This window comes from Uloborus diversus, chromosome 10 (assembly GCF_026930045.1).
Source record: "Uloborus diversus isolate 005 chromosome 10, Udiv.v.3.1, whole genome shotgun sequence".
NCBI classification, from domain to species: domain Eukaryota; kingdom Metazoa; phylum Arthropoda; class Arachnida; order Araneae; family Uloboridae; genus Uloborus; species Uloborus diversus.
Window position 1 is genome coordinate 16,186,898 of NC_072740.1, and position 26,113 is coordinate 16,213,010.

General features: G+C 31.3%; 1 protein-coding gene across 1 annotated transcript in view; it reads right to left on the reverse strand.

The window, feature by feature from the left end:
* LOC129231673 (protein Skeletor, isoforms B/C-like) overlaps positions 1-21,400 on the reverse strand; it is a 47,718-nt gene extending 26,318 nt beyond the window's left edge. The window contains exon 1 of the mRNA XM_054866036.1: positions 21,270-21,400. Coding sequence (XP_054722011.1) covers positions 21,270-21,324 — 55 coding nt within the window. The 5' untranslated portion in view covers positions 21,325-21,400. The remainder of the gene's footprint in view (positions 1-21,269) is intronic.
* Positions 21,401-26,113: the final 4,713 nt, after the last annotated feature.

Here is a 26,113-nt window from a genome sequence, read left to right on the forward strand (position 1 = left end):
TAACGAATCATTCCAAGAGAAGGGCACGAGGGGCCTTGAAAAACATATTACGTGTTCCAAGATGCATGTTCTTACCGGCTTTTTACTTCACAACATCCAACGACTCTTTTGAAATAGAAATGAAGTTTCTTTATTGCTAAAATTACCTTGAAGTAAAGATTCTGCATTTCGATAGTAAAATTTATGAATCTATTCGGCGCAAAAAATAGAAACCGTAACCTTTGTAATTAATAACCAGTTTCTTTGAGTTATCAAAGCGGATATTAATGGAGGTCAATTAGTTCAAGAATGTAACGGCGCGCAACTAGAAACCTCTTTTTTATGACACTGAATTTGAAAAAGTAGGTCTTTCTTCAGTCCTAGTCATCAATAATATTATTTCTGCTAAACATATTCAGTCAGTTACATCTCTTTATCAATTATTACTTTTTGTATTAGATTCAAGTTTCTTAAAAAATGAAAACCTATGAAAACTGGTGCAAAGCTTTCCCTCAAGTAAAAACAGCCAAATATTGAACTAACTAAACTTTTCTTAGCTAGATACTTGTTGCCTCTTTTTTAGGAAAAAAGATATTATTTTAAGTATTACCTTTGAAAACTCCACAGATGTTTGGATGAAATTATAACCGAGATCAAATTTTAATTTATGAAATTATTATTTAAAATCTGAATTAAAAATAGTCCGTGCGCTTCGAACTAAAATTTTTTGGGAGTGAGGAAAATCTCAATCTACCAGACAAAACAAAGTTTTACCAAATAATAAAGCACGATCATTAAAAAAAAAATAAATAAATAATAAAAAAAAAAAAACATTGTAATACTATGCCTTCAAATTTTCCGAACAGTCAAACAAAACTTTCCGAATAAGGAAATTTTCTGGGCGGTCACACCCGCCCGCAACCCCCCATCGGGGTGCCCTTGAACGTAGCGCACTTGTTGAGTTTTATAAAATATTCCATGTTGTGGAAGTACGAGGAGGTATTTTATTTCCGTGTAGATCTCTAAGGGAGACGAATAAAAACTGCTGTGCTGCTGAAAAAAAAATGATATTCTTGGTCTCCTAAAATGCGAGAAAATATACGTAGACAAATAAATCAGGAAGTAAACAACTTCATACGTATTAATTAGGCAATTGCAAAATGGTTAGCAGCCTAATCATGCCTAGTATCGAAAAGGCAGTTAATTCTTTTGCATTTTATCCATGCAGTGGCAAAAATTAATTTATGAAACATGGTTTATTAGCAAAACAAAAACATCTTCAAGGTGAAATCGAAAAAGGTTTCATGTATTTCACTCGCTACGCATTAAAAAGATTTAAAAATAATAATAATAATAGCAATACAATTTCGTTTATAACTAGCTTTAAGCATAAAAATTTAGGTTTTTCTTAACATGTAAACATGGCAATTGCTCAATAAAATATAAAATATCACTGTCCTTTTGAGTGACTATTATAATGTTGTGGTAAAAAAAAAATTGCTCAAAACAAAGTAACATGATTTACATGAAAGTTATTATGTACAGAATTCAAGATTTTTTAATCACATTTTTCGCGATCGATAAACGAAAGATGTAGTCTAAGAGCACATGAGCGTTTCCAGAAGGGGGGGGGGGGGACAACTCCCCCCTCCTCCCTTCGAATATAAAAAAAGTTTAAAATAAAACGAAACAACAACAAAAAAAGTTCAAATTGACGGCTGCTTCAATTTCTAAATTTATCAATGAATTCAGCTGTAGTAATTTAGTCATTGCGTTTGAAGGTGTATACATCTTCTTTGGGAGTTCATTAAAAAGAGAAAGTTATTGGTGTTTAGATGGGTTAATACCGCTATCATTTTAGAATTACATTGCTTTCAAAACCTTGGATTGGGGAGGGGGCATCCCTCTAATTGCCCAAATCATGGTCCTGACCAGGGGCGCTCCGAACTTACATTTTTGGGAGGGCTGAAAATCTCAATTCGCCGAATGGAACTCCAAATTGTCGCCGAATGATGATAATTTTGCCTGACAGAACTTCAACTTTTGCTGAATGATGATATTTTTGCCAAATCGTCAGGCAACATTTACTGAATGAGGAAAATGTTTGGAGGTCACAGTGACCTTTCGTGACCTTCCATCGGGGCTCCCCTGGGCCTGCCCACCCTTCCATGTTGAGCTGGATACGCCCTTGAAAGAGCATTAATGCATACTTAAATTGTAGTACATCTGGGCAGGAAATTAGTAATATAATTGAAAGATCAGTTTTTTTAAGTGTAATTGTGGAGAAAAGAGCCAGCAATTTATGGCAAACATTTTAATAGAAAAGGTAATCCTTGTTTAATGTAAAATGAGAAAACCAAGGTCCTTCAGTCAGTCCTTCAGAAACAGGCTTCAGTTCCATTGATATTTGCTTTAGATCTATCGCTTCCTTTTACTTCCAGCACATTTTATAAATTTTAAACTTTCCAACAAAGCTTGAAATGAAGAAGTCTTAATTATCCTAACTTAAGCCTCACAAAGGAGAGAGCTGCTTGCAATACTGAACTTAGGGGTTGTTCATAAATGATATCACTTTTTTTTCAACATATTTTACCCCCCTCCCTCTCTATCACAAAGTGTCATACTTGACCTTATCCCCTCTCCTTGTCACATGTCACATAATATTATATTGTTATTTAAAAATGAATCTATTCGGCAGTAAAATCACGTTATGTGTGATGTCACACTTCTTGTTGACCCCTTCCTCTCCCGTGTCAAAACTCTCACTATTCATTTTCACTATTTCATGTCCCCTCTCTCTATCACGAAGTGTCACACTTGACCTTATCCCCTCTTCTTGTCACATATCACATAATATTATATTGTTATTTAAAAATGAATCTATTCGGCAGTAAAATCACGTTATGTGTGATGTCACACTTCTTGCTGACCCCTTCCTCTCCCGTGTCAAAACTCTCACTATTCATTTTCACTATTTCATGTCCCCTCTCTCTATCACGAAGTGTCACACTTGACCTTATCCCCTCTTCTTGTCACATGTCACATAATATTATATTGTTATTTAAAAATGAATCTATTCGGCAGTAAAATCACGTTACGTGTGATGTCACACTTCTTGTTGACCCCTTCCTCTCCCGTGTCAAAACTCTCACTATTCATTTTCACTATTTCATGTCCTCCCTCTCTATCACGAAGTGTCACACTTGACCTTATCCCCTCTTCTTGTCACATGTCACATAATATTATATTGTTATTTAAAAATGAATCTATTCGGCAGTAAAATCACGTTATGTGTGATGTCACACTTCTTGTTGACCCCTTCCTCTCCCGTGTCAAAACTCTCACTATTCATTTTCACTATTTCATGTCCTCCCTCTCTATCACGAAGTGTCACACTTGACCTTATCCCCTCTTCTTGTCACATGTCACATAATATTATATTGTTATTTAAAAATGAATCTATTCGGCAGTAAAATCACGTTATGTGTGATGTCACACTTCTTGTTGCCCCTTCCTCTCCCGTGTCAAAACTCTCACTATTCATTTTCACTATTTCATGTCCTCCCTCTCTATCACGAAGTGTCACACTTGACCTTATCCCCTCTTCTTGTCACATGTCACATAATATTATATTGTTACTTAAAAATGAATCTATTCGGCAGTAAAATCACGTTATGTGTGATGTCACACTTCTTGTTGACCCCTTCCTCTCCCGTGTCAAAACTCTCACTATTCATTTTCACTATTTCATGTCCTCCCTCTCTATCACGAAGTGTCACACTTGACCTTATCCCCTCTTCTTGTCACATGTCACATAATATTATATTGTTATTTAAAAATGAATCTATTCGGCAGTAAAATCACGTTATGTGTGATGTCACACTTCTTGTTGCCCCTTCCTCTCCCACGTCAAAACTGTCACTATTTCATGGACCCCCACCCCTCCCTCCTCAAAGCGGGACATCATTTGTGGATGGCACTTGAGTAAATGGCAGTTCGGATCACTAAGGAAAAAAACTTATAACTTCCGATTAAGCCTATTATTTAATATGTATTGTTTTAATATCTTCAAAGTCACCTCTTGCACTTTTAGTTTTCTTATCTAAAACTCAATGCTATGTTATGCATAATATAACTAGCGTAATGCACATAGTAGGAGTCTGACTTTTTATTAACAACAAATGAGTTATGAAACTTCTAAATTTTACACTTTTGTATTCAAGAAATCACACGTTAAAATCAAAAATCAAGAAATTACAAGAAAAAACAGAAACAAATAAAAGCTTAGTAGCTTCCGCCTCACACTAAACTTCAAGCATGTAGGGGAATGTGGGGCAAAGTGAAATAACTAAGATGACTGACCTTTTTCAAAATGAACATATTGGAAATTTGTTTTGAAAATTACAGTACAAAACAAAGGAAACGTATTTTATAATAAAACATGCACTGAAAAACTTTTTTTTTTTGGCAGTAAATTTGCGCCTTCAATAAAATGTGGAAAATTTTCACTTTTTTTTAAAAGGCAAAGTGAAAAAGAAAATATTTATCTATTGAAATATTTTTATTCGATTATAAAAAGTATTTTTGACCAAATGAATCAGTAAATAAAATGTTGAATGAATAAATGAAAAGACAATAAAACAATGAACGAATAATTAAATAAATTAATTTATAATTATATATGAAGAAAAATAAACAAGTGAGTAAAAGATTGAATGAATAAGAAAATAAGTGAATGAATGAATAAATAAGACTAAATGAAGGACCGTAAATAAATTAATTAATAAATGAATATGTAAGTGATTTAATAAATGATTGAGTGAGCAAACGAAATAAGCTATTCCACTTTGCCTTGCATGTACTTGACTAATTGTACAAAATACTCAAAATACAAATAAGTTTAATATTAACTAAATCAATAGTGCACCGACTATTAGAAGGTCTCAATTAAAATGTTAAAATAATTTACCATTGTTAAAATATTACCAGATAGGTGGCGCTAAAAGCAGAGTAAATATTTCACCATTTCACTTTACCCCACATTCCCCTACTTCATTATTCATCCCCAAGTTTGAATTTTCGCTTTCATTTTTTTTTCTTTCTTTTATTTTCAATTTAAAATTTTTAGTGTCAGTGTTTCCATCAGATTCCAATTTAAAACAGAAAATAATTTCGTAAAACATTTAATTCTGTTTTTGAAAAGTAAGTCCCATTGATCTTAGTTAAGTATTTTCTTTCAAATACATATCAGTTCGTTTTAGAAAAGAAAGAAAATAAATAAATAAAGATAAAAACGCAAAAAATGTATCTGATATATATATATATATATATATATATTATATATATATATATATATATATATATATATATATATATATATATATATATATATATATATCAGATAAACATAAAGGATGTCCTAAAATTAACGCAAGGTTTAAATTTGCCATCATTTTTGCCGTACATTGTTGGCAGCAACGAAAAGAGAACAATTTGACCGCTGAGAATTTAGGGTTAGTATAAATGAAGTGATACGCTACTATACAGCCAGAGAAACAATTTAATTATACTGCAGGAGGCATTTCTGGTCGTGTACTCTCTCGTTTTGGTGATCAGAATTGGCACCTTAGAACGTATGATTTAACATCATTAGAATTCAGATTTCTTTTTATGGTGCTATTTGAAGTCAAAAGTCTATGTCAACAAGCCCACAACCACCCGTGCAGTACAGTGTTGCGATATCGAAAGCCAGTAACAGTAACTGCTTGACCAGCTTCAACTTTCATTATTTTTGAAATAATTGTTCGATAGTGAAAACGCGTTATTGTATCGTATAACGCTCCCTTTTTAATAACCCTAAACTCTCAGCAATAAAATTGTTCTTTTGTCAGGGTTGCCAGCAATTTACTACAAAAATGGCGGCACATTCAAATCTTGCGTTAATTTTGGAACACCCTTTACATTTTACTTCAATTTATGTTTTCATTAGCATCGATGCTCATTAGCGTAAAGTTAAATTTTCCCGAGGAAAAGAGGGTGATACGTGTTAGTCAATCTCTAAAGGAAGCGATGGGCTCAAAAAGGTTAAGAACCACTGATGAAGCATGAGATAAAACTTTGTTAAAACATAAGCTATTACTAATATTCAACTGGAAAGCAAAAATTGTGGAAAAAAGTAATAATTTTAACTCATAATGTTTTCTCCATTAAAAATTATTGAATAAAAAAAATAAAAGGGAAACATATCTTGTGAAAGTGGGAAAAAATTCAGATGAAATTGGATGGCATACTGTTTCTTAAAAACAATTTTTTTTTAAGTTTAATTTTTAAAACTTGTGTTGAAATTTTAACTTATTTAAAGAAAGGTTTTCCGAATTTCTTGAAAATAACCTAAACGTTCTCTGGGAGTCACGGGAAAATCGTTATTTTTGTTTCGATCCATTTATCATTCTGCTGTAAATAATTACAGCAGAATACGTTTCAGCAATCACTAATTTTACTTTTGTACATTTCATATTGTCTCACTCTCATGATTTTGTAAAATAATCTTCTTGGGGTGCACAATCGCTAGCTGTTGCTCGCACGTTCATAAACGATGGATTTTCTGTAAGCAATACGCTTTATCAAGAAAAAGTATAAAAAGCAAAACCCAGTCCCAAAAAAAATAACAATAGTATTAAGCCGACCAAACTGAATGTTTTTCGATGAAAACAATTGAAACGTTTAGCTTTATTTATTTTTAGAAAGCTACGGTCCAGGTAAACACGTATAAGTTAACGGAACGTCTTACGTTATGATGGATCAGGAAATGGTCTGAATGCTTTCCGGGCCATCAACGTGAAGCAGAAAAGATTGAGAAGAAAAAATAAAACTGACTTCTTAGGTGGCTAAGTAAAAGTATGTTACAACTATAAAATACATAATTTCAACCATTCTTGATTTTTTTTTCAAGAACTTCGTTTACTGAGATAAAATAGAATTCCTATTAAGAAATCTAAATTTCAAAGCGTTACCTCTAAATCCCAATATTGAATATCTAAAACCTTTCCCGTGAGGTCAGATACTATTATTACGCATCGTAACAAACGATTCCTGCTGGATTCTTAAACTGTTTAAGTGGTACCCGCTTCGCGTATGTCTAAGGAAACTGCGAAAAGCGCAGTTTCTTAAAAGAATACTTTTCGCTTCCCTGAACCTCTGAACTTTTACCCGCATTTCAAGCTGTCAAGGTACTGTAAATTTCAATCATTGTTATTCTTTCGTTTTGAACGAAGCATAAAAGCTGAAATCAACGAACTTCCGCTCTTTTTGCAGATGACCTTTTTCTTTTTATGCAGAATCAAAAGACCAAAAATCAAAAACGTAGAAAAGAGAAAAAAACAAATATAAAGATTTATGCAGGAAATTTTTTTTTCTGAAAACCAGATTAAGAACATAAACAAAAAAAAAAAAAAATTAAATTGAATTTTGTCATCTTGAATTCAAATTATGTTTTTCGCAATCACGAGTGTGTTTGTGTATGTAGGCGTGTGTGTTTGTGTGTGGGGGGGAGGTATGTGTGTTTGTGTGTAGAAGGTATGTGTATGTGTGTGTAGGCATGTGTGTTTGTGTCTGTGTGCAGGCATGAGTGTGTGGGTAGTTGTGTGTATGAGTGTTTTTGTGCGTGGGGGCGCGGTATGTGTATGTGTGTGTAGGCATATGTGTTTGCGCCTGTGCAAGCATGAATTTGTGGGTAGTTGTGTGTATGTGTGTGTGTGAGTTTGTGTGTGTGTATGTGTAGGTGTCTGTATGTATACGTGTACGTATGTGTTTGTGTGTGTATGTGTTTGTGTGTGTATGTGTTTGTGTATGTATGTGTGTAGTTGTGTATGCGCGTGTGTGTAGGATATGGATGCAACCTGGAGACGGGTTTCGCTACAGGAGCAGCATCGTGAGGAGCCGGTCGACGGTGATGCTGCAGAGGGTGGCGGGGGGGGGGATAAAATCATAGGACATCAAAAAACAGTCAAGTGAAAGCAATAAGCAATCGTGATTGCTCAATAATAATAAATTTATCAGATTGCTTCAGACTTGTAATAATTATTCATGTAAATACAGGAGAATTTCGGTCGGAAAAAATAATACGAAGAGTGGTTATATTTTAAAGTAATTTGATTATATCAAAATCGTTATTAATGCTCTTTTACGATTTCTAACCTCCCGAAGTTTGGTTCAATTACTAATAAAAATGAAACAAACTCTATGAAAAAATGTAACAGCAAATAGTTAAAAACAAATGAAGAGAAATGAAATCTACCAAAACACAGTAATAATGAAGTAATACTTGACACTCAAAGATTGAATTAGTAGAGAAAAGCTTTGTGAAGTAAAATTTCTAAATTAAATTATTCCTTCAAAGTCATCTATTGCATTTTGAATTTCAGTACCTAAAAGTCAAATGCAAAATATGCTATGTTATGTATATACTAACATAGTGCATACAACAAGAGTATGACTTTTAATTAGCAACAAATGAGTTATGAAGCACATTAATTTTACACTTTAGTATTCAAGAAACAAACATGCTATTGAAGTTCTCGCAAAACATTTCGGAGATTTTCACCCACCCAAATGTGTGCAGAATACTTGCACAAATGCATTGCACAGTTAGATGTGGCATAAAATTGTTAAAAACTTTAAAAGCAGAGGATATTTAATATTGTGATTCAAGAGCAGTCCAAAATTTTTCAATTAATCGCAATGCAACTTCGTTGTAGTGTTTTTCTTCTTACATCCGGGATAGATGAAACCCAAAATTGCACAACTTTTAAAACAACACAGTAATTCATTAACGAGTTCACAGCTGAGAACCGTAAAATAACTTATTTAAAATTCTAAATTAAGTTAGCTATGTTTTGAGTGCGATTTTCAGTCATATTTAGACTCATACCATTCATCTGCATAAGTTGTCACAAGGAGCATTAAAGCTTCTGACTGACTTTAGAAAGGGAATAATTATTTTAGCAGAGCGATTTTTTGTTAAATCTTAAAAATGTGTATGAAAATGTCAGCTACATATAGTGATTGAAATCGCAAACGCACTAAGATAACAAACACAATGAAAACTGGTTTCTAGTTCAAAGGAAGTATTTGAGAAAATGACCAATGGTTTTTGTATTTGAATTGTGCTCACAAAAACCCTGATTTTTTTTTATTTTTATTTATTTATTTATTTATTTGAAAAACTCTTAAACAGAAGAAATCGAGTTCAAAAAGTGTCTGCTAGCCTCCGCACTCTCTCTATCTCTCTCAGTCTTTCTCTCTTTATGAAAATAAAATTTTACATCAAAATTTAATTTTGGTGATGTAAAAACAGACAATGATCTGTTAAAGATCACAGAAAAAAAATAAATTCGGATGCATAATTAACAACACAAAGTTGTGTAATGAAAATATGCCGGTAGCAAACCATCAATTTTAGTTCCGACTTCTGTCGGGGTAGTTTTAGATTTCTCTTATTACGCTCAATACAGCTGCCGTTCCAACACTACTTCCACTGTTTGTTTGTTCGTTTTTGTTCAGTTTTTTTTTTTTAAATTTTTAGTGATTTTAAACAGTGAAAATTTAATAATGTATTAAATTAAAGTTTTTAATCTTATTGTTTATTTATAAAATTATTTATTTAATAATGATCTTGATAGAGCTCATTATAATAACATTTACGTCCATCATATTCTAACAAAACTGAATGCGAAAAACAGTATTCACTAAAAGTGGGCACTATATTTAGGACAACTTAGTTAGATAAAAGAAAATATCAAACTTTTTTAAAGTACAGATATAAAAATAGTGTAAAACGTTTTCTATACTTTTTATCAGCAGTGAAAAGAAATGTGTTTACTTGGGCTTCTTGAAAAGAATTAAAAAAAAAAAATTAGAAATATTTTTCCCAATTTTATGTCAAATCCCCGACTTAAACTTTAACCTCTTAAATCTTTTAGACATTTAGGTTCGTTTTTAGTCGGTCACGTTGCTTTTGAAATGTATCAGGAAGTTTGTTTGAGACAATATGTATTTTAGTTTCCCAACCCATTTCCTATTCAAGAGGATCTTAGCTTGTACCGAAATGAAAATGCCAGCATAACTAGACATAATAAATAGTTTCATATAAAATTCTCAACCTCGATTTCATAAGTTCCAAAACAAAAAGAAAAAAAACCTGACCTTTGTAGTCATTTAGGGTTAGAATTGTTGGTAAATAACAGTCGTGAGTTTTAAGAGCCAATACAAGTTCACCTATAGCCCTAGGTAACGATAATTACAAATGTGTAGCAAAAGAAAGGTTGCGTCCTGTTTCTGATAAATTAAGAATACTAGGAAAAACTTGAGTTCCTTCCTTGTGTTACTGTTGTTTAATGCATGTCCAAATGAGAAGTGATAGCATTTTCATTGGATATGCGGATCGGTTGATCTCTGTGCCACTTTTAAACGTTCATAGATTTGGAAATGAGTCATGATTTACCGAGTTCCTTCGATAAGAGGTTATGGGAGCTTCTTTTTCCCAACAATCTTTAAGTTAACCGGTGAATGTTATTTGTTGCATTTAAAACGGTGAAAAAAGTGTCGTCTTTATAATATTAAATACAAGGAAGTGATGACTTATAACCAACAGCATTGGTTCTTAGCGTTTAAAAATTCGCACGCGAATGTACGAATGGAACAGTAAAAATCTTTATCGGTTGGTTGAAGATGTTTAATGCTGATTTTCAAAATTTTCCGCAAAAGTTTTATCGAAACAAAAAAGAAAGAAGCCAGGGGAAAATGAAATTTCAAAGCACCCACTGTTAGTGACAACGGAAATAAAGACTTCAGCAATACGTGCTCATGTTTTTAAAAATCGAAATTTCACTCTGGGTAGCTTAAGCATCAAATTAATAAAATTTTGTAAAATCTATGATCGGAGTAAAAATATTTTTACTGTTTTATCTGAAAAACATTTTTACTTAAAAAAAAAAAGGAAAAGGATAATTATAATAAAAAAAATAAAGAAAGAAAGAAGCAACATTAAACAGTAGTTAATCATAGAATTTTGAATTAAAATGCAATATATATATATATATATATATATATATATATATATATATATATATATATATATATATATATATATATATATATATATATATATATATATATATATATATATATATATATATATATATATATATATATATATATAGCTGAAGACGACTGCAAACATAGGAAAGGAGTCAGCCGGAGTTCGATAAAATCATCGATCAAAATAGCCTCTGAAATCCTACATAGAAGACGTTCTGCATAGAGCTTTGTATGTTTTATCTTTCGCTTAAACTTTTCCTTTTTTTCTCTCTGTCCCCCCCCCCCCCTCTCTCTCTCTTCAGTTAACGAATGACAACTGCATATTTCATACTTTTCATGCTTTTTAAAAAGCTAAACAACACACACACACATTTGTCCAATTTAAACATCAAATTAGCACCACAATAAATTGCTTGCATAAAATCTATGAACAGAGTGAAAACATTTCTACTGTTTTACTGAAAATTCACTTGCTCTTTTCAAAACGATAATGATAATGATTAAGAGGCGGTATTTAACAGCATTCTATCACAAATCTTCAATAAAAATGCAAAAAAATAAAATTCTATTTATCCAACAACTGTTGCTAACATAAAAGAAATATGAAGAAATTTGATAAAAACATCCATCCTCAAACCTGCATAGAGACGAGATATTTTTTAATCAACAAATTACGATTGCATTATTTATAGAAACGCTAATTTATTGAATTATTTTGTCTTTGTGTCTTTTTTCTATCCAAAGTGAGAATAATTTTACATGATGCAGAAAATACTACCATTAGTACAAAAATCAAATTCGCTCGTTTTGTCTTTTTGCTATGTTTCTGTTACCAGTTGTAAAAAAGAAATGTTTTCTGGCACTAAAGAAGCAAAACAATCAGTTGACAAGTAATCCTTACACCGACGGAATTGCAAGTGGTTTTAAAACCTTCGCTAGCTCAAGGTCTTCGTTTCAAATTCCATGCGAAGTTAGTAAGAAAATGCAAGTATTTTACAATCCAGCAAGGAATGCAAAACAGGGTATTACAAGACAAAAGCAGTCATCACTTTTTTTTTTTTGGCGGTTAAGTTATATAAACTCACTTTCAGCTCTTAGGAGGGAAAGTCTAATGAATCATTAGAAGATAAAATCTTTTTTGAATGAATGAGAATAATATGAACTTTAACAAATCGCAAAATTATCACCATAAAAATTTTATGTAAATGGACGAATCTCTAAAGAACCATTTTATAACGTTTTAGTCTGAGAATTATTGAGAGCTATTTGTGAAAAATACCGACGAAAAAATGTAATGAAAATTAATTGTGCGCAGAGTAATGTTTAACATTTGTTTTTCTCGCTGAAATATTTTTTTTATTAAGAGCTTTAAAGTTCTCAAATCGATGCATTGTTAATTACAATAACAATATTTTTGATTGTAAATAGCAGCTTACATCAATTGAAAATATAATCTAGAAAAATATTCCGAAAAATTTAAAACACACTTGATTATACTAAATTCGAGGAACATTACGTATTATACTATTACTAAAGTATAAGCATAGAGACAAAAATATGGACAGCAAAAAGCAGCAGTAAAAAGTTTAAAACGTTACCCATAAACTAGTTTGGAAAACAATAGTAGGAAACTTTTACCTTACATTTATTAAAAACAGAAATTGTATTGTTTTTATACGCAGATTTTTTTTTTTTTTTATTGCTTAAGAGTTTCAGCAATACATAAAATTTGGTGGGAAATGATTCTGCTTTTAGCTTGTAAACGTATTAATAAATTAATCTTAAGTTTCTTAAAGCAATAAAAAAGAAATCGCTAGAAAAAAACTTTTAAACATCAAATATTATTTTGATTAAAAGCAACGTCTGTCTCTCTCAGGAAGTAACAGTAATACCGTAATGATTATTTGAGATTTCCTGAAAAGTGTTCAGCATAACTCATGAAATAAGTTAATGATTAATAGTTAAACATTTACGTTACTAATTATTTTAAATTCTGAAATTGTATGAAAAGTGTCGATTATTTTTTAAATTCTTTTTGAGCTTGAGCAACACATAAAATTTAGTGGAATTTGCTTTTGGCTTTCTAACGTATTGATAAATTCATCGCAAATTTCTTAAAGCAATGTAAAAGGAAAAACATCATTTAAAGAAACTTTATTGTCGAAATCTTCTTTTCCTCAAAAGCAAAAGCTCTCACATTGAGAAAGTAAAAACATTACAGGTATCATTATTCGCAGCAACTTTTTTTTTTTTTGCTTTTTTTGCATGAAATATATTGTTTAAGTGAAAAGAGGTTTATGCCAAAATTTCATCTGACCAAAAAAAAAAAAAGCTATAAGAAAAGCAATTTAATCCCTCATTAAACATATTTTGCGGTAAATTTTATGTTCAGAAGATGTATCCATTGACTTTTTTTTCAAATTTTAAATATCTTCTCGAGCAGATTCAATCCAAATTTATTTATTACTTGTGTTACAGAACTGATAATCACGTATTTTTGATTGGTTATTATTTGTGTAATATTTATAATGTCTTAATCACATCGTGAACTTTTGTTGTCGTTTTTTTTCTATATGATCCTATGTAATTTAATTGAATGCTCCGATATTGTTAATTCTTTTCAATTTGCTGTCCCAAATAAAACTTTTAGGCGTCATTCATGTTTTAAAAATATTTTTTACCAAATTTAAACTATGTAGATAATTTTTGTCTTTTTAAATTTTACAAACATTTTTAACATTTATTGTCACGATTTAGATATTTTCAACATGACATTTTATATTTTTAAGTATAAATGTTTTCATATTTTTAAGTGTATAATTTGTTTTAATTGCAATTTTTATGTTATTTGCCACTGTAATTGAATTTTTTCTGCAGTGTGGAATACGTTATAAATAAATAAGTACATATAAAGTTCTGCAAAAACACTGCTTTTTAAAATTTTTATTGGAATTTAATGCAGCGGAGATATAAGAAGATGGTAAAATAGTCTTTATTTCGATTATAATAGTTTTTTCTGTGAGCTACTATGGCAAAAAAAAATTTTTTTTTTCTTATAAATACAAAGATTTTATTTCTGTTAAAATATAAAAGAAATGAGGTATATTTTTTTTAATTTTAAGAGAATGAGGGGAATGCGGTTGGTTTGAAATGTCATAGATGTTATATCCTACGAGAGTCTTGATTAAAGAAATATCAGTTTTAAATGATATTATTTATTCATACCAATTCGCATCAGTTTTTTTTTTTCTTTTTGAAATTTACTACACATGAATTCATACAGGGTGTTCCGTTTTAACCTGCAAGACCTTTATTTTCGCAACCGTTTGTCCTAGATGTATACTTCCAATTGCAAAAATTTTCAAAATCAGACGCAGGGTTAAGATATTGAAAGTTTGAAGTAAAAATAAAAATGAGTCAAAAAATACAAAATTTAACTTTTTATACGGGCCCCAGGTCCTCTAACTTATATTTAGGGAAATAATGTCCATTGAAAAATAATTCCAACAAAACAATTTTGAAATTAGTACGAACAATATTCACCGAGATATGAAACGCAGCGTTTTGTGACTTACACCACTTTTCACCCGCCGTCAATAACACCTTTTGGGGGGAAAATATAGTGGTTAACAAGTGTTTAAAACTACATGTACAACATTGTGTTATTTTTCAAATTATTCGAAGTTTTTTTAGTGTGTTTTGCATAACATTTGCATTTATTTTTGAATAGCAATGAAAAATGTCAATACCTTGTTTTTCTTACTTTGACGACCTGTCATTCTTCTGAAAGAGCGATAAGTTCCAACCTCATATTCTGTATGGTCCCTTAAAACTTTAAACTGGATTATCTCCTTGAGTTTTGATCGCACAAATGTGAAGTTTTTGTTTATAGTAATAGTTTTCAATGGAGAATATTTCTCTAAATATTAGTTAGGAGACCTAAAAACCGTATAAAAAGTTAAATTTCGTATTTTTTGACCCATTTTTATTTTTGCTTCAAACTGTCAATATCTTAACTCTGCATCTGATTTTGAACATTTTTGCAATAGGAAGTATACATCTAGGACTAACGGTTACGAAAATAAAGGTCTTGCAGGTTAAAACGGAACACCCTGTATAATTCTAACATTTCTAAAACAGCGTGTTATTTTTCTTCACTACACCATTTTCAAAATACATAGGTATTATGCTTGAATCATGTACACTTTTATGTTATGATGTAATCTATTCCTTCATGAAAAGATTATCTTAACTTAATGCTGCAAAGATTTTTTTTTTCAGGGCGCTTACAGTATTAGCAAAATCAGAAACAAAAATCAACATATAAATCAAGGAATCTATACATATAATAAAATAAGATGTTTGTGTGTGTGTGTGTGTGGCGCGCATCCCGGGAAAACGGTAAGGCCTAGGAGGATGAAATTTGGTATACAGGTGTAGTTTTTGCTGAAGTTGTGCACCTCGGGCTTCGATTTTTGATATTTTAATTAGAAAAAAAGTTATTTAATGTTTTATGTGATTTTTAGCACTTTTTTGTACTTTTAACCTCACAGATCCCGAACCAATCGCGCCAGACAAATATTTTTGGTACTATAGTGTCGGAAATTTAATTTTAAATATGATGAACAAAAAAATTTTGAAGATAGAGCAATTTTTGTATTTTTTATGAATTTTTGAAAAAACCTTTAATTTGCATGTTTTTCTGGGTTTTATTTTTTTCTAATATCATCCTGCGAGAAGTATCAAAGCCTCATTTCTGAAATTTAAGTTGGTAATAGTAAAAACATTTCGCCCTCTTCAGAAGAAAAAAGTTCTTAAAAATACGCAATAGTTTTTTTTTACAATTTTTTTAATGCTGAACACATCATGTCCTTTCACGCATCAGTCGAAAAAAACGTTCTTCAATCTTTTATGCCTGTGACGTCACTACTTGGGTTTCGATTCGATATTTACGATGGAATCTTAATCGCAAGCAATGTTAATCTTTTTTTTTTTACTATATAGCTTACTTCTACATTTTCTGACGTGATGACCACGTGTTTTTTCGGCAGCGCTTGCTTTTTTTCTTTCCTTTTTTTTTTTTGTTTTATTTAGGGATTGCATTTATTTCTTTTTCCATCCCCCCCCCCCAAGCTGGACCTTTTGCTGTATCTATATTACGTTACAGTTCATAGTTGTGCGCATTAATTCAATAAAAACAGCGAGATTTTTTTTATCTTTGTCAAACGCTACTTTTTGCACACTACGGGGAATTTGAGCTTTTTTTTTTTTTTTTTTGCTCTACTTATATAAAAAAAGCGGTTTTTTGAGTGTTCTTTGTTTTTATTAGGAAATGGGTGAGGAGGTCAAAATAAATAGAGATGGATAAGAAAATGTAGAGATAGATTGTAAAGGTAGATAGCCGCCGAAGGCGGCAATCTTGGCGTAAAAATGTGAATGGCACAAAAAAAAGATAGAGATGGATTGATTAATACTGCTGCCAAATTTATTTAAACAACCGCCGAAGGCGGCAAACTTGAAGCAAAAAGGTAAATGACAAGTTAGCCAAACAGCCGCCGTAGGTGGCTGCTTGCACATTGGATGTCAATGCCCCCCTCCCTCCCCCACATACACCATGACTTTGAAAAAACAATGCTTTCACATAAAAGTGGAAGTGCATTTTGTTATTTTTCGACCAAATTTGCATGAAGAGTACGTCGTTTGTGTCTCCCCTCCCCCTCCTTTAAAAATATTCCAAACGACGAAACTGGAGACAGATCTAGAAAATATTTTATTTAAATTATTAATGATATAGATAGATATAGATAGATTGATTGACACCGCCACGAAATTTATTTAAGTAGCCGCCGAAGGCGGCACCCCTGGCGTAAAAAGGCGAATGGCGTAAAAAGGCGGACCACCTGGTCGCCGCAGGCGGCTAGTAAAAAATAAAGTGATTAGGAGGGGGAAACTTCATTGTAATTATTAAAAAGGAAAATAAAAGTGAGAATTGAGTGTGTAATAAATGAAACTTTGAATAAGATAGGCAGACATAATACTTTTAAATCAAGTGTCAAAAAGTGTTAAATCAGTCATCGTCTGTATGGGAAAGTCTTTAAAGTTTGGATTTTTCTTTCTCATTCTTTATTTTTTGGTCGCGTTCAAAAATAAATAGCCTGGGCTCAAGGACCTGGCACCTTGCTCACGATGAAAAATACAAACTATCATAAGCTTCACATTCTCGTGTTTTCCTCAACCATTTTTAATAATGTGGAGCATATAGTTGACTATGTGTCTCGTCAAAGGACCAAGAATTAATTTTATGCAATTTTTGTTTTCAGAAACATATTGTTGATAACTTACTCGAGCTAGACTGAACAAATCTTGCTTTGGATTCGCAACGGCAGGTTCAAACGCGCCTACAATATAGATATCAACTTACTGTTTTAGCACTTACGAATGACACTTATTAACATTTACTTGTTATGAATGACGTTAATTAAGAATATGAATGTCGTATCAATGTTTTATCACTTATGGATGGCTCATATTAACATTCACTTGTTATAAATGGCACTTATTAACTCTTATTTGGTCTCAACAGCACTTATTAACAATACGGATGTCATCTTATTGCTTTAACACTACGGCACTAATTAACAACATGGATGTCTATCTTAATGTTTTAGGATTTTATACTTTAGAATTCAAAACTATCATAACAGTTGGTAAATACAAATTCTGTTGTGGAGTTAAGTGGCTAAAATTCCCTTCCCATTTCAAAAATGATTTCACTTCATCATTCTTTTCTCGTACTTGTTCTTTTTTTTTTCTATGAGCAAGGAACGTTTCTGTTTAAAATTCATCGTATTACCTCATAGCTTTTACTTGTGGACAATCGTCATATGTCACTTGACGCAAGGACGTCTAGATTGGTCTGTGGGCGTCTCTAAGTTTCATGCTACAAGAATTCAGGATCTTCGTAATGCCGGCTCGTCACGAAGCATGGGTGCGGATTCTATCACTGGCAAGAAGTGTCCCGATTACGCAGTAGACCGTAATAGCTTCGGAATCATGGAAGGAAGTAAAAGCCGCAAGAGCTTTAAGGTGTTTAACAAAAGTCTGCTAAAGAGATAACTTATTTCTTTGCATTTAAAGCGAGCAATTAGGTTTCTCGCATCACTAGATCATAAGTTTCCCTCCTGGTGCGATATTGGATAACGTATTATCTTTTAAGCGGTGAAGGATAAACAAAAGTTTTTTTCATTACTGGAAGGTTGAGACAAAAGATGTTTCATGAATCGTCTCTCCTTCATAGTATCTTTGGACTTGGAAGTTTCGGTTTTGATTCTTTTGCAGAGAGCATAATAATTAGATACGAGCAAAAAATTGCATAGATGAGAGGAAAATTAGGTCAAGGAAAATCCTTAAAGTCTTTTGTAAATGATTCACATGAGTTAAAAAATGTTTTTTCTGCCTTCTAAAGCCATTTATATAAAGGGAAGAGTTGCCGATAAATACGTTAAACATGTTCTTCTTTTGATTGGTAATATCAGCTTTATACAGATTGGGGAGTAAGTTTCAGCTAATTTAACCAACTACAATAACGTTAAATAAAAACTGATTGCAACATTTTCATTTAGCCTGAAAGTCATAAAAGTATTCTCGTAAATACTTACTACTGCAAAAAAGCAATATATGAACGAAATAATTTAATAAGATGTTACGTGCAGAAGTTTCCTTTTAAAAGAACTTCTGTGGGAAAATTAAATTTTTACGAAGCTACAATGTTCTATAAATTAAGAATTTTTGACTCTATATTTTTTGGGAAATGAAATAAAGTTAAGAAAAGATACCTATACCTTTTCCTTACCCCCTCACATGCTGGAAATTTCTGCTTTCATACTGACTCAAAACTGTTTGGATGTGTATATGTAAGAACATGTTTGCTTCTGAAAATCTAGAGTTCGATCGTTTTATTGCCATGTATATGTTATTCACGCAAATACAAATTCATGACATTTAAGAAATATTGATGCGATAAAAGCTCCGATTTGAATCATCATTTATTGTATTCATAAATACATTGCCACTAGTAACAAGATTGTTTTATAATTTTTCTTTTATAAAAACGTCTGTAATGAGAAATAGACTTTCAGCATTAGTTAATTCGTTCAACAAAGTTTGCATTATTTTCTTAAGTACTTATTTTTTTCTTAAATTCTTTTCTTTGTAAACATCTATAGTGATTCTACCACAAACCAGAATATCTATTGGTATACATATTGCGCAAGTATGGCATTCAAAGTTGTAAATATTATGCAATTATAACTACGTTCTGTTACAAAGTTTTTAAAAAACTAAAAAAAAAAAAAAACAAGTGTTAATTTTTATCATGTTTATTAACTTTCAAGAAAAATATTATTTGAAAAATTTTCATTCAAAAACCCAGTTTCACACTTCCCAGTTGTAACGAAGAAATCAAGGTTAATATTTTATATAATCTACTTATGATATGTGTGTGAGTTAATAAGTGAACCATCCCTTCACAAAAAATTCCTCGTTACGCCACTGTGTATAACATAATGTTAATTTCTCAATACATATTTAGATTCCATACAAAGTTGTTGTTGTTTTTAAACATATAACTTATTTTCATGTATTTCAATTTTCCTGCAAAAATACTGCAACTGTACAGAATCGTAAAATACCAAATATTTCCGCAGCAAAAACTAATAATTTCAAAAATTGGGAATAAAATAAAATAAAATAATTGTAAGATATAAAATGCATTCAATAACATAAAGAAACTACTATATTCTTAAAACACATTATCAGTACTACTTTTCATAAATTCAAATACATGCAAGCAAACCGTTATAAATGAAAGATTTATAACAATTAAAATTTGCTTGTTTACTGCTAATTTAACTCATTTCTGTTTTAAGAGAAACAAAATTTTATTTTCGTAAATTTAATGAACTATTGTGAGTCAATTTTAACTATAGGAGTAAGAATACTGAAATTACAATTAGTTATAAAATTTATTTGTAGCTCGCGATATTTTTTGCAATACATTTTTTCATAGCAAAATAAAAAATGAATATATAGATTAGAGATGCACCGAATATTCGGTTCGTATCCGGTATACTGCCTATTTGGTAGGCAAACTGAATATTTGGTTCGGAGGAATACTTTTAATATTCAGTAACCGAATATTAAACAAATTTGAATATTTGACTATTGAAAAGCGAACACATATTTTTATGTACAATAAATGAAAGTTATACTGTAGCACTAAAGTACAACTAATATTATCACATTCAAAGTGATTTTAATGTAAGAGAAAGCACGCAGATGTTGTATTTCAACTTTACTGCTCTTCATTACTTCTTAAATCTTATGACACATTACATCAACTATGCTATTACAAACTCATTAAAATACGAAACAGTACCAGAAAAAGTGAGATATTAAGTGTTCATAAATATATAATGACAAATACATATTTATGAACACTGGAGCTTTCTTTAAACATTCAGCTCCATATTTAAAGAGACAACTGCTAGTTTTTTCTTCATATTTGGAGCTGAAAAAAAGCTATTTCACAAATTATTGAAAAGGTGATTAATAATAACAAACACTTGGATATTAAATTTTGCAGTATTTTAATTACTGAATATTTACACCATCTGAGACATTAAATACTGTTTAAAAACAAATCATAGCAATCAATACTAGTATATTATGGTGCGTGAACATTAGGACATTAGGGTTTCTACAAAATTATTTATTTATAGCTTAACGAGATCAGTTATGAGATCACATGTCAGGAATGAAACCAATGATCAGTTTAAGCAGAATTTCTGATCAACATAAACCAAATTAATCATTTACTATATATTAATTTGCTTTTTGGAAAGATTTATTTTAAATTAATAATTATACTTTTAATGCAAATAAATTTAGGATTTTAAGTGGAACTACATTTAAATTTCATGTTCGGCATAAAATTAATAAACTATTTTAAACTGGCATAAAATAAAAACAAAACTAACTAGATATTCGGTATTCGGTAGAATATTCGGTTAGAATATTAACCGAATTATCGGTTTTCGGTTTTCAGCAAAATATGATATTCGGTGCAACTCTAATATAAATTCATAAAATAGAAATTAAAAGTCAGAAAAGTTTGAAATTTTTTTTATAAATACCTATCAATAGAAGAAAAATCGACGAATTATTCTTCATCATCCGTAGAAAATTCATAATGCCGCCGAAACTAAGTTTCTATCGACGAGCGAAAACGGATTCGCTCTTTCTCCGCCAATTCGCGAAATAACGGAGGCAATGACCGAATATTTGAGAAACCTGCTCTTTTGTACGAGCCGGTGAAGGCCTATATTACAGCTCGCATAATGTGTGGTTTGGCGATCATACGCAAGCGAATCCGCACCTTTAGGCGCCAAGTTTTTTCTCGTGATTGAACTCAAGGTATAGCAGGATGCGTTATTCTTTTTATTGATTATGAGTTAAATAAAAAACTGACCGATTCCTGCTTTCAATGCAGCCGATTCGTATTTTTTGACACTATTTAAAGGTATGTGTGTCGTAAGAAATGGAAGCCGAGAAACAATCATAGAAGTAAAGTATAGCGAGAAAACCTAGCTGGGACTATAATGGGTACAATATTGTGTTTTAAAAAACTGTTATCTGAATTATTTTGACCAGGGTTCGCGCGGGGTAGCTAAAAAAATACCATGGCGACTAGATTTTTCAGAACAAAAATCTTTCAAAAGTCATGTTACTCTGAATTTTACCCAAAACTCTGATAAATTATTTGACTGGCACCTAAACTGTTTTCTTGATTTCTATGATTTTACAATTTTTGTCGGTCTCTGATTATGTCTTTTTACGGCTTTGTCAGAAACTTAATGCTTATGAAGTCAATGTCAGCTTTGAAAATCCTCAGCTCTGGCGCATTGCCCCTCCCCCCAAAAAAAGAATTTTAAGAGATACTTTTAATGCATTCATTTATACAAACTGATGTCAAATCGCAAAAGCCAACATTTTATTCCTTTTTATTTATCATCTAAAATATGGGCGAAATCGTTAGCTAATAGGAGATATCAAAATATCTCCTATTAGCTTTTTCGAAATTTCACTTTTATTGTGAAAAGTGCTCTTTTAAAACGTTAAACGATTTTTATTTCTTCCCAAAATGTTAATTCTGCTGTTTTGCATTCCATTCATCAGTAATAATTCCAGTTAAAATAATATTTTTATTATTTTGCTTAAAAATCTATAAAAATCGCTTGATGTTTCGAGCCTAAATTCTGAGCGATTGAAAAGAAACATTTTTTAAATATAATTCTATCTGAAGCTAAGTGTTTGTAGGTACTGTTGTAGAAAAAATTTGGGTCTTTCAAGGGCAATTCAGATAAAACAATACGACTATACGACTATATGAACTGTGAACTCTATCGTGCTGCAAAAACTATAAATTGTATTTGTATTATTAGGATTAATACATAGAACAGCGTATGGCGCATTACTTAACATCAATTTTATATCTGTGGAGATATTTTGCAATCATCGCTCAAAGTTATACTAACTAATTAATTGTTAATTTATTATTAAAATTGAAGCTCTCTTGACTTTTATTTACGGAAAATACTTTGAGAAAAAACGCACTTTTAAATGAAAATCAAATTTTTAAACTGATATTTAGAAAACAAACCTTCAAATATAACCATAAGTCCTAATAAAATTTGAAGCGGGGTGGTTCTACAAAAAGTGGTCCTGTTGCATTTTCACATAAACTGAAAGCAAATTCTATATATAGTTTATCACATAAGATGAATTTTTAAATGCTTGGTGTGTTATAAATTAACTACTGATTGCTTAGCAGTAAGTTACCGCCCGTAAGCAAGGGCTAAGGCAGAACTACGCTGTCTGGTATGTTGCATACTGATTACTTATAATTTTTTTAATTTGAAATATGCTATCAGAAAACGTAGGGCAGCTCTCTGTTTGCTTTGCGTTCAAAATTAACGGGAGTAACTCAGAACTCAACCGCTGGTAAATCTTTTTAAATAAGAACAGAGTTACTATCTCTTTACTAATAGCAGTCGGGTGAAACAGCACTTCCGTAAGAATGGTAAAACAAAAACCGGAGTCATTGCCGGTGTTAAGAAAAAAGGAAATAAATAAATAAGGAACTGCAACATTTGGAGCGCATTTTTCATACGAATGAACTCTCAGTCTGACACCAGATAAATAAGGTAGAGAAACTACTGGACTTAAGGAATTTCTGGACCAATAAAAGCCAAGCTGATGGGATGCGTAAATTTACTTTTGCTAACATTCTAGGTTATTTCTGTCATGTTTCATGGGCAAAACAAAAGGAAAATACTGAAAATTTGAGCATAGATCAAAAACACGTAGGGGAAAGGGGGCCACAAGTGTTCATTTTTTTTTTCATTTCTTAATTTTTCAAAAAATATTATCAATTTCTCAGAGCAAAAGTGTCCCCATGATTGAACAGTCTTTTCTATGTGCCCTAGATTTTTTGTCCGATTTTTAAAAAGTAAATTTCTTTACTTTATAATTTTTTTTTTAAATGTCTTCAATTATTCTCATGTACCCCTATTGAGGAGTACATAACAAGCCTAGGACACATATGAACATGATTGAAAAATCAGGTTAAGAGTCGCATTTCAACGAAAAATTCTATAATATGAAACATATACGTATATACCAATTATACTGAAGGGTTTGTAATCTACACTGTGTCAGTTTAAATTGTGTAGTAACTGTCAAGAGAAAATATTTCTGCCGAATTATAAAACTCTATTAACCGTCAAAATTTTAAAGTTTCGTAGCATGTTCTAATCACTGGATCGACAAGAAAAAAAAAACTTATAAGACTAAACAAGATAAAGAATATTTTATTATGTAAAGAATATTTTTCTTATATGGTACACTAGCCGCCTGCGGCGACCAGGTGGTCCGCCTTTTTACGCCATTCGCCTTTTTACGCCAGGGGTGCCGCCTTCGGCGGCTACTTAAATAAATTTCGTGGCGGTGTCAATCAATCTATCTATATCTATCTATATCATTAATAATTTAAATAAAATATTTTCTAGATCTGTCTCCAGTTTCGTCGTTTGGAATATTTTTAAAGGAGGGGGAGGGGAGACACAAACGACGTACTCTTCATGCAAATTTGGTCGAAAAATAACAAAATGCACTTCCACTTTTATGTGAAAGCATTGTTTTTTCAAAGTCATGGTGTATGTGGGGGAGGGAGGGGGGCATTGACATCCAATGTGCAAGCAGCCACCTACGGCGGCTGTTTGGCTAACTTGTCATTTACCTTTTTGCTTCAAGTTTGCCGCCTTCGGCGGTTGTTTAAATAAATTTGCAGCAGTATTAATCAATCCATCTCTATCTTTTTTTTGTGCCATTCACATTTTTACGCCAAGATTGCCGCCTCCGGCGGCTATCTACCTTTACAATCTATCTCTACATTTTCTTATCCATCTCTATTTATTTTGACCTCCTCACCCATTTCCTAATAAAAACAAAGAACACTCAAAAAACCGCTTTTTTTATATAAGTAGAGCAAAAAAAAAAAAAAAAAAAAAGCTCAAATTCCCCGTAGTGTGCAAAAAGTAGCGTTTGACAAAGATAAAAAAAATCTCGCTGTTTTTATTGAATTAATGCGCACAACTATGAACTGTAACGTAATATAGATACAGCAAAATGTCCAGCTTGGGGGGGGGGGATGGAAAAAGAAATAAATGCAATCCCTAAATAAAACAAAAAAAAAAAAGGAAAGAAAAAAAGCAAGCGCTGCCGAAAAAACACGTGGTCATCACGTCAGAAAATGTAGAAGTAAGCTATATAGTAAAAAAAAAAAGATTAACATTGCTTGCGATTAAGATTCCATCGTAAATATCGAATCGAAACCCAAGTAGTGACGTCACAGGCATAAAAGATTGAAGAACGTTTTTTTCGACTGATGCGTGAAAGGACATGATGTGTTCAGCATTAAAAAAATTGTAAAAAAAAACTATTGCGTATTTTTAAGAACTTTTTTCTTCTGAAGAGGGCGAAATGTTTTTACTATAACCAACTTAAATTTCAGAAATGAGGCTTTGATACTTCTCGCAGGATGATATTAGAAAAAAATAAAACCCAGAAAAACATGCAAATTAAAGGTTTTTTCAAAAATTCATAAAAAATACAAAAATTGCTCTATCTTCAAAATTTTTTTGTTCATCATATTTAAAATTAAATTTCCGACACTATAGTACCAAAAATATTTGTCTGGCGCGATTGGTTCGGGATCTGTGAGGTTAAAAGTACAAAAAAGTGCTAAAAATCACATAAAACATTAAATAACTTTTTTTCTAATTAAAATATCAAAAATCGAAGCCCGAGGTGCACAACTTCAGCAAAAACTACACCTGTATACCAAATTTCATCCTCCTAGGCCTTACCGTTTTCCCGGGATGCGCGCCACACACACACACACACAAACATCTTATTTTATTATATGTATAGATTATTTAAACTTCCTACAGAATATGATGATGAATTTAAAAACTATTTTAAACTTTACAGGTAAAGGAAAATATTTTGTCTTTTTTCCACTTATAAATATTATGTAACGCTAAATTGTTCACCAACTATTTAAAAAGAAAAGAATTTAAAAAAATGAAAAATAATAAAATAAATAAACAAATAATAATGATGTTATAATAATGAACAATAAATTTACAAGCTGAATGCACGAAAATATTAATTATAAAACTTTACACCTTTTTTTAAGATTTATAATTACCGTACACTAATATTATACTACGGAGAGGATATAGAACTGTTCTCAAGTGCCCCGTCCTCTGCTTTTGAACTAATCGGTGAATTCCTGGAAAAAGGAGACATGACACTTGAATTTTAAAAAGTAATCTTCTGCCACTTGCCATATACCATTCTATTCAGAAATAAATGAATTTCTTAAATCTTAACTTGTTTTTTCCAAATAGTTTGA